The 14,837-nt window shown below is 32.3% G+C and overlaps 1 protein-coding gene across 2 annotated transcripts in view; it reads right to left on the reverse strand.

Moving 5' to 3' along the window:
- Positions 1-14,837, reverse strand: part of LOC140443350 (uncharacterized) — a 52,971-nt gene that overhangs the window by 16,608 nt on the left and 21,526 nt on the right. Inside the window, exons 1-4 of one of the 2 annotated variants that reach the window (XM_072534563.1) lie at positions 7,728-7,901; positions 1,502-1,982; positions 528-708; positions 130-429 (exon numbers count right to left, since the gene is read on the reverse strand). In XM_072534563.1, the coding sequence (XP_072390664.1) occupies positions 130-429; positions 528-708; positions 1,502-1,982; positions 7,728-7,773 (1,008 nt within the window). In that variant the 5' untranslated portion in view covers positions 7,774-7,901. Of the gene's footprint in view, positions 1-129; positions 430-527; positions 709-1,501; positions 1,983-7,727; positions 7,902-14,837 lie in introns of those variants that run through there. The other variant, XM_072534564.1, reaches the window with a different exon arrangement.

Here is a 14,837-nt window from a genome sequence, read left to right on the forward strand (position 1 = left end):
AAACCATATATAGCCAAATAGAGGCAATTAAAAAAAACAATTAATTGTGATACTAAACAATAAGATTCACTAGATTCCTAAATTGATATCATACTCTATTTTTTATCCAATTATTTATATTTTACTTACTTGAAGAGGAAGCGAAATGATTGGTGAAGAAAGAGTATGTAGAACTCTTCTTCTCTTTAACTCCTCTTCATCTGTATCAGGAGTCATTTCTTTATCAGGCATACCGCATTTATGGTGCAACAAGTGATGCCTCCTTCTAAACCTACTGTGACACCTTTCACACGAAAATGGTTTTTCATTGGTATGTATAAGTACGTGAGCCTTGAGCTGATTGGAATCTGAGAATTTGGCAGTACAGTGTTCACAAGAGTAAGGTCGTTCTCCTGTGTGCACCCTCAAATGTCTTCGAAGGTTAGCAACCTGGAAAATAAAACAAAACGTTCGTTGTAAATTTCACATCATTTTCAAGCTTCAGATGTATTCATACGGTGGAAAAAAGCAAGAAAATGGTTACTCACTTGGACGAATTGTCTGTCACAGTGTTCGCAATGATAAGGACGTTCTCCTGTATGAAGTCTCATGTGGGTCTTAAGGTGATGGTCTCTAGTGAACCTTTTGTGGCACTCCGGACACTCGAAAGGTTTCTCACCCGTATGTGTCCTTTCATGATTTTGCAGGACGTGTTTGTAGCCAAATGATCTGGAAATAAAATTAGTTACAATATTACACAAAATACTAAGGAGAAAAGGAACATTAAAATATCAGTGCTTTAGGTATATAGAAGACATACACTGTTATTGGTTCCACAGGTCCCACAAAGGGACATGTGCTAATCAAGGGATACCTACATACAGTGAGGCTGTTTTATAAAGAATTAAGCTGAAGACTCTATAGCAGATAATCTGGAACATTTAACTATATTTTGCACGACTGCGAGGCCCTAAATCGTAGTGACAAAACCTTTTGAAGACAATCAAATGACTCCACAAATATATTATATATATCCACTAGTCCTGTTGAACCTGGTAAAAGATTTCAGCTTGCTGGAATATGTATCATGGAATATGTATGAAATAAATAGGAATTTTATAATAAGCTAATTGGATTCAGTACGACTGGATTTACGACGGCTTATATGTTGTTTTCAGATTAAATTGTTTTAGCCCCGAAGCACGATTGGAGTAAATGACAAAAAAAATGAAGAAATATAAAAGATGTTTAGAAATCTAAAAAATATGTACCTAAAGAACATAGCTGTGAATCACATTAGACGATGATTGATTAGTCTGATCTTAGAATGAATAAAACTATAAATAATGATTACAGAGAGAACATATAAAAATTGAAACTATTTACGAGAAGAACATCATCAAGAAAGTAGTTACAGAAGCATACAAAGAAATCACCTTTTGATTAGGCATTAGTGAACATAATTATCAATATCGGGAAAGAATCTTAAACATAATAGCTGTTTAATTATAAAGATATTTACCTATTACATACTCCACAGGTGAACTGCTTATCCCTGTTAGGATCTTTAATATCGGACCCCGAAGGAGGTGATACACTAGACGTAGGGGATGGCAGCGGTAAACTGGTGGCTTCTTCTTCTAACTTATATTTTCTTTTCCTAATTTCTGTCGTCGTACTACTACTAACGACATTATTGTTATTATGACTAAGTTTTCTTGTACTCATCGCAGGAGAAAGTGGTTCGTTGCTGGTAGGTGGTGAGGGTGGAGAATTGGAAGGAGGTGAGTTTGCTGCCCATGGAAGGGGCATCAACCCTGGATGGAAGAAGGCAGGGTTTCCGGATATGGTCAAGCCGGACGCTGCCATTAGTTGACTAGCCATTAGGATTTGTGAAGGGGTAAACATCGCTGGGTTTGGAAACGCAGGGTACCCGAAGGTGCTTTGGTGAGGCTTAATAGGTGGCTTCTCGTCTGCCTTCATGTCTCGGGATGTGAGGAAATCTGAAACCAAACATAAGCTTTTTGAGTATGTATGTCAAATTTAGTAAAATTAAAATACTAAAAATTTTTATTTAATAACATTAAATTGTTTACAATAAGTACAGCTTTTTATATTATCTGTTCTTTCTGCTTTATTTAAAGTTTTTTGTTTCTTTTCTATTAATCTTTTCCATGTGAATATCTTGGTCCGCCTCTTCTTCTTCCTTGGGCATTGTAATGCACAGTCCAAAATGTCTGACTAATCCATCGCGATTTACATTTTCTAATTGTAATTCCTATTTTTCTTTTTCATCATTTAACCTTCAGATATTTTGATTTGCGAATTTATTTGACCAGAATGTTCTGCATGTGAAGAGGTGTATTTTGATTCTCTTACTGATGTGAATCGAAGACCAGCTCTTTCGTAGTGAGTTAAACGAATTTTGCACAAGAAATGTTCCCCTTTGTATGTTGCTATATAAGTATGTATGTAAAACTTACTTTTTCTTCTACTTTTTTTTATTTGCTTTTCTTATAAATATGTGTTTCAAAAATATATCCAACTAAAATAATACAAACTTATATTTATTGGTATTTTTCTCGGTTTTATTTTCCTTGTGACATAATAATACATATAGGAATAGTTAAAAAATGAAAAATAAAAAGAAAAAAGCCTCTAGTAAGGTTAAATGTATTATTTTACTACCGTATAATCGCAAAAATATGCAAACTTAGGATGAACAAAAATATTATTCTTAATATATTAACTGCATTTAATGCTTTCCTTACGAATTATTATATTAAGTAATGACAGTATCAATATTTCTGTCCATTTATTTCCTTTGTATCTTAAATTTTTAAGACGCGGATAAATAAATTCAGGAAACCTAACAAAAATATAAAGCAATAAAATGATTTAACATTTCTCAACTACTCCAACACACCCTCATTCATATATTTTGCAACAAATCTGTCCGCATATTTTTCATTCTCACCGACAAGAAACCGACATCATGCGTGGAATAAAAAAAGGAGAAAAAACCTTCGTTCGGAAACTGATCCCGATCTGAACAAGATTGAATCCAAGCAAATTTTCAATAGTAAATATGCAGAGTCAGACGTGTCAAAGCGCGACATAGTTTCATTGTAGGGAATCCCATATTTGAAAGAACATCAAGAAAACGATATCTATTGAGAAAGATCAAACAGTTTTCGATCTAATGTTGTATAAATAAGGCGAACGGGCGAGTTGTGTGGGTTTCCGGGCAGTGACGGCGGGAAGAGAAAGAATTAGGGTAAATATATATTTCACTGTGGCATTATAAGGAAAAGGAAAAAAAATATAGGAATAACCAACGCTCGTATGGTATTATTTTTTCTTCAGAAAACGTATAAAGGTAACTAAACAGGTTTTAAGGTAGACACTAAACAAGAACGGAATTCCCGGATAATACGTGAACATTATGAGATATATGTATGACAGAACAACAACTAGCGTTAGAATAACTGCAAGAGACACTAATATATAGGCACAAGCGTTAAGTTCTTATTTATTCTCAATAATGTTGGATCAGAAAACAGGAAAATTTCCAAGTGATATACTTTGGTGCTTATTGTGTACTGATGATGTGATGTTAATAGAAAATACTGAAATAGAAAGATCAAAGAAAAACTATTGAATACAAAGAATTAAAGATTAGTATGATAAAAACAAACTGTCTAAAATATTCATTTAAAGATGAACGTATTACTATTGAATAAGATCATAACTTTGGATATAAAATAATTATGAAAAGTATTATTTTTTTAAATATATCTAGAATCGGTATTACAGAGATTTGGGGAAATAAGAAAGCTGCACGTAGTAGAATTAGATGTACTGAATAAATGAAAAGGCGACAGGTGTGTGTGTGAGAGAGAAAAACGGTTTCAATGAAACTGAAAGGTATATTCCATAAAACTTCCATCAGACCAGCTATGAGATACATCGCTGAATGTTAGGCAGCTAAAAAAAAAAGAAGAAGAACAACGAAAGCATGTGACGGAAATGATAAGAATGGAGTTATAAAATATATGTGGATCCTCCAATTGATGCGAAAATAAGAGAGCAAAGCTAAACATGATTGTAGGTTCAGCGCCGAAATGATAATCAGTTAATTCGAAGAATCTCTGAGTTTCAAGTTACTGAAACGGGTATCACCTAAACAAAACTGTTAAAGAAGGGGATTAGGATCAGTATGATCCAATCCAGAAATTTATGAAACAATGTCATCAGGGAGACCTGATGCCCCATGCTCATAAAAGCAAAGAGAATTCTAACCTATGCCTATGATAATATACCAACCAACAAGCTATAGGAGGTATTACAAAAACACGTCCATTAATCAGACACCCATAAATGCTGTCAAAAGCCTTCATAAAAACTCTACCTCAAAAATCAAAATATAAAATAAACTGTTCAGAGATTTCTACGAAACAAAAGGATGACATCAGGGGTGTTGAATATCGCCAACACTTTTTAAAATCTATATTAAAAAAGCATTACTAAAATGGAAACGTAAATGTTGAGGAATGGGAATACCTTTAATAGATAGAACAGCATTTACCTTACAGCTTGCAGATGACCAGGTCGTACAGGAAGGCTATAAAAAAGACCTGGAATATATGGCACGAAGCTAAAAGAAACCTACGAAGATTGGGGACTAACTATAAATGTTCAAAAGAAAAAATATCTATGCATAGGAAGGGAAAGTTGTAATCTATCTGGAAAACCGGGAAAAATATAATGAAAATATCATAAGAACAACTGTAATTTCAGGACACAACCATTACGGTCATCGAAGGGAAACAATGTATCTGGTACTTTTAGGCAGAATAAATAGAATACATTTGAAATTATATCTAAATTGAAGTTCTCAATTGATTTTATATTGAGCAGCCTCTTCAGGTAATTCCCAATAAAAATCAAATATTAATTAAATAAAGAAATTGATAATTAAAATGCAATGAATGCACATTAAAACCGAACGGGAAGCGAGGTAAAAACCGACGAAGAGAATAAACGGAATAGACTAGAACAAGATTACAGCTTTAGAAGAAGCAAAAAAACAAAAAACAACCCAGAAAAATGAGGAATATGAAAACAAAGATACAAATGCATTCATGATTAGAATGAAGAAAGAACTTATGGGAGAAAATAAGGAAATGATGAACGAAATAAAGCAAGTGAGAAAGAAACAAGCCGAAAAAAATAAGCAGTTAATAAATTGCAAATGAAGCAAGAGAATCAGAATTTAAAAAGAGAAGTAAAGCAACTACAGGAAAGAATCGAACACATAGAGAAATGCAGTAAGAAGAAAACCTAATCTGGACTAAAAATGGACACAAACAACGATAGAAATGTAAGACAAGGAATGTCAGAGAACAACAAGTAAAAGTGAAATTAAGGAATGCCACAAAGGTGGGGAAAATCTCTGCATTATAGAAACAGAAACAATGATAGCAGAAACAGAGATATTGAAAAACAAAGCCAAAAACCCGTCATGCCGGTTAAAATAAAACCGATTCTTTTTCTTTTTTTTTTTATTTTTTTTTTAATTTATTTTATAAAATACACAAAATTAAGGTTGTCATAGCAAAAAATAAACACAAATAAATATCTAGAAGTAACTTAAAAGAATATTACAAAAATAATTAATAAGGTAATTAAAAGACGTTCATGATTATTTAAACATTTATAATATTAAAGCTGTAATTGGATTTGTTTTAATATAAATGATATATAACTTTTATAAAATATATATGTATATATATATATATATATATATATATATATATATATATATATATATATTATAATAGCTGATGCACTATTAGAAAATGATCACTTTAATGTTTTTCAGAAAAAAGGAATATTCATAATATTCTCCTTGATTGCTCAACACTTCTTGTAGAACACATTAAGTACGGCACTGAAATAGATGGGTGTTTTGAAGGTCCGTTCGAGCAGAAAACAGGGGACACTGTCAGAAAAAGCTATTGAGTCCCGAGACGTCTTCTGGCATTGTAAAACGTCTTAAAGGATACTTCCAGGGGACGGATTCCGCAAGAATGGACGTGAATGAGGCAATGATCTGCACATATGCTCATATTTATCATGTTATTTATACTTTGTGTACGTGTATGTTGCAAAATTTCAATGGCTCTTGGCACATTCTCGACCATTTGTCCAAATATTACGGCTCGAAGTCTATTATGTCGAATCATGACAATTTTCGAAAGCTTAGTCATCGCTCTTAAGAGGTAAAACGGATTGTTTAGATATTTTAAAGGAATCGAAAGTGTGGAATTTGTCAAAAAGTACTTATACCTATTCATTTTTGTCTCCCAAATGTAACTTTTATTGTAGGAAGAGGGTTAAACGTGTCAAACTTTCAAGAAATTTAAAAACTAAAAATAAAGGTGAACCGTCTTTAACTTACCAAAATTAATTGGTTTAATACAAAAACATTTTCAAAATAGCAGATCATTCTTCTAAATTTAGGACATAAAAATGTTTATAATTTCTAGGAACTCCTCTAGATACACTTTGTAAAGGCTTTATATCTTTATTTATTAATGAGAAAACTTTGTATTAAAAATTGAAATAAAAAATAAAAAAAAAATATGTCACTTTGGATCATAATGGAAAAAATGACTCATTAAAAAGAAGAAAGTGAATAAAAAGGATAACATTTTTTTACTCATCCAAAGTATTTTCTACTTTGCTAAGTTTTGCCAAAAATACTTTTTCCTTCAATGGAAATGTTAACACACACAATGTGAGGTATTGGAGTGACACAAATCCTCACGTTTTTCGTGAAAACATACTCAATTTTCAGAAAAAGTAAATTTTTGGGCAGGTACTTTGGGAAATAACATAGTTGGGCCTTATACAATCACAACAAATTCATGTTCCAAAAAATAGTTTTAATAGAACAGATAAACTAGTAACAGAAAAATTAGTGAAAAAACTCTATAATAAAACCGAAAATACAAATTAGTGGGTACTTGCTTATATATATATATATATATATATATATATATATATATATATATATATATATATATATATATTATTTATATATATATATATATATATATATATAATTAAAATAAAATATCAACGAATACTAATAGAAAAGAAAAGGAGAATCGCATAATACTATACAGATGAAAAGAAGTTTTGATTAATCGATTTAGAAATGACATAATTATTTTGTAGAAATTTAGTATTAATTAAAAAGGAATGGCCATATATCCGGATTGTAGAGGAGACAATTAAAAAGAAGACATAAAACTTGAGTTTTCATGAAAGAAATAGTACAACAGCAATAAAGTGCGGTAGAATTATACCAGCGATGCAGTAAATTGTGTGGAATAAAAATTTTAATGAAACTGAAACGCAAATTAAATAAGACTACCTAAGAGCTGCTAGGATGTATAACACTGAATTTGAAAAACAACAAACTTTTTAATTGAGTAGGAGAGGAAGTCCAGAAGAAAACTATAGTGAAAGAGATAAGATAGAAATATGTGGAGAAATGGAATTATGGAAGCCGATTTCAAGCAATTCAGTTAACTATAAGTGTTCCAAAAACTAAATTCGTAATGGAGGATTACCAAAATATGTAAACACAACTTTAAAAAGACAGTAAATAAAACCTAAAAATCGGCGAAAACTACAATAAACATTATCTTCGAAATCTAACCAAAGAGTCTACTTACCGAAAAACATATTATTTGAGGTATGCACACATTTACCAAAAAACATCTTTTTTATGTTATACAGACACACGGAACAAAATTTTTGATAATATTCACTATCAATTTCCAATTACTAATACAGAGGTTCTGTAAGCAATTTAATACACATCAAGATTAAACTTTAAAGTAAGTAGCTTTCGTTTTGCTAACTAACTTGATTTCATCAAATTTAAAAACGTTTAAAGACTATTTAATCACCTCTAGAGTAACAATAGGGTTTTAGTCCGCGGCATAGGCGTATCCACATTCCCTTAAAAAGGTCCGTAAATTAAAAAATACGTATTTACTAAGATAATAATTTTACGTGTTTTAATTTAGTTTAGCGAACTACCCTTAAAAGATCAATAACGAATTAGGTTCCAACAATGTGACGCCTGATCCAACAGAAAAATTGAACGTTTGAGCATATAATGTTCAATGGAAAAGTGATAAACAAATATGTGATGTATTACGGACTACAAGAACCCTTCTCTCTTGATTATTTCTTATGTGAAAATTTCAGAAGCATACCAGGAACATTACACCAGTTATGAGGAAGAATGGATTACTGAAAATTTTCAATGAAGATAGGCTTAGACTGAGGAATATAATAACAATAACGTTTATTTGTGAACCTTTTTTAATCATAGTGAATATGATAAGATATTATGAGAATGTCAAAAAGGGAGTAGATATTTATTCATTTACTTTTTTTATATATCAAAGAGATATATTGCAATACCAAATCCCAAAGAAAAATGATACAGAAATAGTTGCATTAGAACTATTATATAAATGCTTGCGATACCTAAATGAACAATTAATAAAACAATAGATAAAACACTAAAAAACTGGAACAAAAAATGAGGACAGATGAAAGTAAAATTTGACAGTAATAATACCCATAGTCTTTTGTTTGCCGAAGATCAAATAATTTTAACAGAAGACAAAGACGACATCGTCTACCTACATGATAAAAAAGCTGGAAGAAAAATTGAAAACTAGGGTTTAGAATTATTTCTGATAAAACGCAATACACGGTCATTGGAATTACTCCTAAAGTAGTTTCTGCTCAAAAGATCAGAGGAGCACGGAATGAAGACATAGAAAGGATACTCGAAAGAGAATGAATTGTGATTAACTACACATATGATACGGACGTATATTATACATTGAAAACCAACAGGAAAACAAGACTCACAAGATAGATATTGTAACAAAGAAGAGGCAAGGCTATGAGTAAGATAGATATGAGGGAATAAGACTGATATATACCTATATATACATACGATACAATTTGAATTATGAGTATGCGCAATTTTACGCACATGGGTGTACGCCAATTTGCGCATCCATGATAACTATTATTGGTGAATGCACCGAAGAAAAAGCGGAGAGGGTCAAATACGAAACATAATAAGAAACAGGTGGCAAAATTAGTCCTTGTATTCTATGACTTTAAAAAAGCCCAGTCTGTGTCTACGCCACTGATACAGTGATTGAAAGAATTGTGTATATTTCTTGTAATTAGTATTTACAATTAGTATAATGTTTTTTCGATTTGTCGGTATGTTATTGTTAATAACTTCCTAAAAATAATGACTTGTTTCACCTTTGTTAATAAAGGGAAGAGGTTATCGATAATTAAATTATAATTTGAAAACGTTTACTTTAATAACTAAAGTAATTCCGAAACGATATTTTTGTAAGTACCTACTAATCAAACTCAAATCAGATATATTTAACTTAAATCTTAATAAGATTTTATTTTTTTAACTAGAAACTAACTATCAAAGATTGTGTATCGATATTTTGTGTATGTTATTTTTGGGATTCCGTGTAATAGTTTTTATTTTTATTATCGCTCAGACATCTAATGTGTATAAAAGTCTCTGCTTCAAAAAACATTTTTCTATATATTGTGGTATGGGCATCCATCCCAAACCGGCGTGGATTTTTAGGTCATCTTTGTGTCCTATCTACTGCCTCTCTTTTTTTCATTATATTTATATTACCAGCTTCTTTGAAACTTGACACGGTACTAAACCCTGATGTAAGAATAGTTTGCTTACTGCTTGAATATTTTTCAGTTCTCTGGACAAAACGTTTCTAAGGTCTAACATTTCTTTGTTCGTCACGCTTTCAATATACATAAGTTTTTCTGTTCACTGACATAAAAAACATCTCCAAAAAATATTCTTAAATGGATGTTTCACTACTTAAACTAAGTAAGGTAAAGTCAACTTTGTGTTCACACCTTTCCGCACAAAGTTTCGTAGTTACGCCTCAAAAGTATGTCATCTAAAAACAAATCATTTCTCCAGTTTTCTTTCATCCAATGAGCATAATATGTTTGTGCCCATTCAATGTTTTTTATCATGGATTGTTTTGAGGTTTTACAGTTTTTTTGTCCCTCCAAAAGTCATCTGTGAATTGTAGACTCACACCTCCAGTCTTTTCTGTCATCATTATCATGCATTATCATCCTTATTTGTCCACTGTTGAAAAAAGGGCTTCTTTAGATATTTCCATCCATTTCTTTTCTGCGCTTCTGCTATTCAATAGGTCACAATTCTTTTGAGGTCGTCGGTCCATCGCGTTGGGGATCTTCCCTGGCTCGTTTTTCTACCCATTAGATTAGATTATAGGAGGTTGTTAAGGCCATGCAGCCTCACCGACCTATAGAGATATTTTGTGCCTACCTTAAGCTAGTTGAATTCTAGGATGTCAATACTTATGATGATCTTAGATCTACCTATATATCATACAAGTGAACCTTCTTCCAGTTTCGGTATAACTTCTTCACCCACTTCAATGGTGTTTCAAAGTCGAATTGATTGGCATAGCATCTGTCGGCCTGTCCTTAGAATCCAATGGAATTTCTGCAAAGATTTTTAGATGACCAACTAGATCTCCAGGTTTCATTACTTTTATCTATCGCAGTTTTAAGGCGGTAGTTACTGCCTCCCTCCTTATGGAGAACTGCAAGGGAGGAAGGTTCAGCATCGCCTCTAAAGCTGCAGTGGAACATGTTGACATTGCCCCAGACAAGCTAGCCGCTGCACTTTTTGCAGTTTGGTGTTAGCTGTCGTTTGCTGTGTTTTGGCCACCATACGAGTGATGCGTATGTGACCATGGGCCTAATACTCGTTTTATATGGACAGAAGTTGATTTTCGGTTTTAGGCCCCAAGTGTTTCTAAATGTCTTGCGGCAGATCCAACTTGCCACCAAATCTCTGGATAAGATTTTTTCCATATGACTAGTCTAAGTGAGTTTTTGATCTAGGGTTACCCTCAGATATTTTACTTCTTTGGAATAGTCTAATGTGATGTCATTCATAATTGGAACCTGTAAATTGTATTTACGTCTCCTTGTGAAAGGTTTCAAAGTCGTTTTGCTGAAGTTGACATTTAAGCTCACCTTCGAGCACCAACTTTTAATTTCGTTAAGAGCAGTTTGCATGAGACTAGATATAGCCTTGGGTTGTAAAACCAGAATCATGCAGCTTAGTGAGGAGGTCGTAGATCGCCAGAGACCACAGCAGGGACGATAGTACTCCCCATGGTCTCCACTCAAACAATTTTTTTTGTCCACCTGTCGTCTTTCATTCTTGCAAAATGTCCCGCCCATCTCCATATACTTTAATGTATGACAATTTGATAGTTTATTCGCCAACCAAATTTATTTTACAACAGTTAAAACTGAAATCTGCCAAATCAGTCATATAATGACTATAACGCGAATGGTGGAATTTTATATTGGGTTATTGCCATGTATTATACGATTCATATTTTATATGAGAAATATTTTGCACAATGATAATCTTGGTAAAACCTGTGTTTTTTTTTGGTAATTTCAATTGTTTTTACGAAAACAGTTGGATGTTTTAAAAGAACTATAAAATATTAGAGATTATGCTTTGTGCAACTAAAAAAACTACTTCTACTAACGAGTTCTTCACTGGTTGGCAAAGGAGTGGTAAATATTTTTATACATGATTTTAATAGTTTTCCAAAAAGACAAAATCAATCAAACTAAATGGAAAATATTAAATATAGGAATTCCAACAACCTTTCTGTTTCCTTGCGATATTTTTCATTGTGTAGCTAAAAAGTAAAGACTATTCAAAAGTTCAAATAAAACGAATTCTACCTTGCGGCCCTGAGTCCCCGATCAAGCCAGGCTCCAAAAGCTAGCGGTAGGGACGCAGAGAGGGCCCTATCAAAGATTCCAAGATGGGGAAGGGTTAAAACGGAAGACGTTGCTAATGAACGAAAGGGAGGAGATAATGGCAAAGGATAATGGCTCGCTTCTGCGCGATCCTTGCAAAAGGATATGACTGGGAGGAGTTGTACGATAAAGTCTTAAGGATTCATTATATTATTCTTTTTGCCTTATATTATTATGACCGGGTTTAATGGATATACCGTGGCCGTAATCCCGCAGTTTGATTGCGCTTTGGAGAAATACTTAGAAAGAAGGAAACTCTACTTTGTAAGGATCCGGATATTTTAGCTAAATTAGTATTATTCTTCAGCTTTTAAAATATCTTGACATTTAAATGTATGCATTTAAATTGATAAACGGTACAAGAAAGAAAAATTTAAAGAGTTTAAACATGGTATTGAAAGCAAAAAATTGGAATACACAATTATATGCGTTCTGTCTATGAAAAACATGGTTCTATATTCTATTTAGAATAAACTATTTAGTGTGAAGTAAAAAAAGTCAAGGTTGGGATTAGAATCAACAGTTGGACAACAATTCTTTAAATCCATTACCAAAAAAATACGGCTGTAATATAGAGTGTGTTTATTTTCCGATTAGGCATTACCCAATAAAATCCCGACAAGCCTCCTCTTCAATATGTTTTTTGTTACCCTGTTCTCTGGCAGTCGCTGCACATGTCCTAGCCAGCGAATTCTTTGCTGCTTTAGTTGCAATATTAGGATAGGCTCTTGTATAATTCCATAATTTTCCTCTCACTAAATTCTTCGAAATGTTTTTCTTTCCCACACTTACAGTTTATGAATTTTCAGCATGGTTTAATGTCCCTAAGTCGCATCCATACAGGACTAATGGTCCTATAATAGTCTTGTAAAGTATTTCTTTTGTATTTCTTGAGATTATTTCGGATTTTAGCACTTGCGTTAACTTATCCCTAAGCATTAATTTCTGTGTTTTCTTTATATGTATTGTCAATGTTCACGTGTAAGTAAATACAATTTTATTATCGGTGTTCCTAAGGTCCTAAAGTTCCTAAGGTCTAAGGCAACAAGGTTTCCTTGAAAATGAAATCCTTGATCATTAAGCTAGTAATAATTATTAAATTTATTATCTTAAATATGTAATTTAAGGGTTATCTGACCTCGTTATGTGGCTAGTTTCAACTATATAGAGGTAAGCATTTATTACATGTTCAACTTAACCCACAAAATTTTACCTATTTGCTTTAATTTCTAACGTGGAAATACTTATTTCTAGGTTTTCATTTATGGTGGTCCATTAAGTTGACATCTATAGCAGGATATAAATATTAAAATATATTTATTATTTTTGTAAAAGAAAAGAAGAAATTATGGAAAGAATACATCCAAGACAAAACACAAAAATATGAAAATTATAAGAGACAAAAAACAAAAGTTAAAGAGATAGTTAAGAAAGAGAAAAAGAAAAGTTGGGAAAAATTCGGGGAAAAAATGGAAGAAAACAGCAAAGAAAACGTAAAATTATTTTACAGAACACTGAAAAACCTAAGAAGCAACAAAGAAACGAAACTGAAACAAATAATGAACAAGGAAGGAACAATAATAAATGACGATAAGACAATAATGGAAAGATGGAGGGAACATTTTCAGCTGATACTGAATGGAAATCAAGCGAATACAATGGAGAAGGAAAGCCACAACAGGAGAGTATCCATGAGAAACACGGAAAATCCAGAAACTATAGAAAAAGAAGAACTGGAAGAAGCAATAAGAAAGATAAAGATTGGAAAAGCACCAGGAAGCGATGAAGTAGCACCAGAAATGATGAAATATATAGGAGTAAAAGCAAAAGAAAAATTGTTATACATATATAACCTAATATGGAAGAGAAAAGTAATACCCAGAGAATGGACAAATGCAGTAATTATACCTATATACAAGAAAGGAAACACAAGAGACTGTAGGAACTATAGAGGTATATCACTACTATGTGTAGCAGCAAAAGTATACGAAACCATAATAGAAAGGAAAATTAGAAAAGAAATAGAACATAAATTAGAGGATGTACAAAGTGGATTCAGGAAAGGACACAACACACAAGACCATATATTTACCATGCAACAAGTAATAGAAAAAGCCTTAAAGAAAAATAAAGAAATACATCTGAGCTTTATAGACATGGACAAAGCATTCGACTCAGTCAAAAGAAAAGATATATGGGAAAGCCTAAAGAAGAAACAAGTAAGTGAAGAACTGATAGAAGCAACAAAGAGAAGATTCATGTGAAGAATGTTAAATATACAGTCAGAACCATTTGAAACAACACAAGGAGTTAGAGAAGGGGGAAGTCTCAGCCCAGTACTATTCATAAATGTAATAGATGAGGTAGTGAAAGAATGTAAGAAAACATTCAAGAAATACTGCATCGGTTGGAACAAAATGCAAATGATAAATGCTGAGATGTGTATTTTTGCAGACGACATAGTATTAATTGCGGAAACTGCAGAAATACTGAAATACAACTTAGAGAAATGGAATCTAGAAGCAAGCAAATACAACTTAAACGTAAACAAAGAGAAGACTCAAATAATGAAAATATCAAGGAAACAAGGGACGGAAGATCAAATAGAAGTAATGATAGACCAACAAAAAATAATGCAGACAAATTCATACAAATACTTAGGAACAGTAATCAACAACAAAGGAGACATCGAGGATGATCTTAACAACAGAATGGAAAACACAGGAAAACTATTCCAAGCACTAAATAGAGGATTCCTTAATAACAAAGAAATATCAACAAAGACCAAGTTGACAATATACAAAACAATATATAGACCTACAGTGACATATGGAGCAGAAAATTGGATATTGAACAAAAGA

The sequence above is a fragment of the Diabrotica undecimpunctata genome, chromosome 6, assembly GCF_040954645.1.
Source record: "Diabrotica undecimpunctata isolate CICGRU chromosome 6, icDiaUnde3, whole genome shotgun sequence".
Lineage (NCBI taxonomy): Eukaryota > Metazoa > Arthropoda > Insecta > Coleoptera > Chrysomelidae > Diabrotica > Diabrotica undecimpunctata.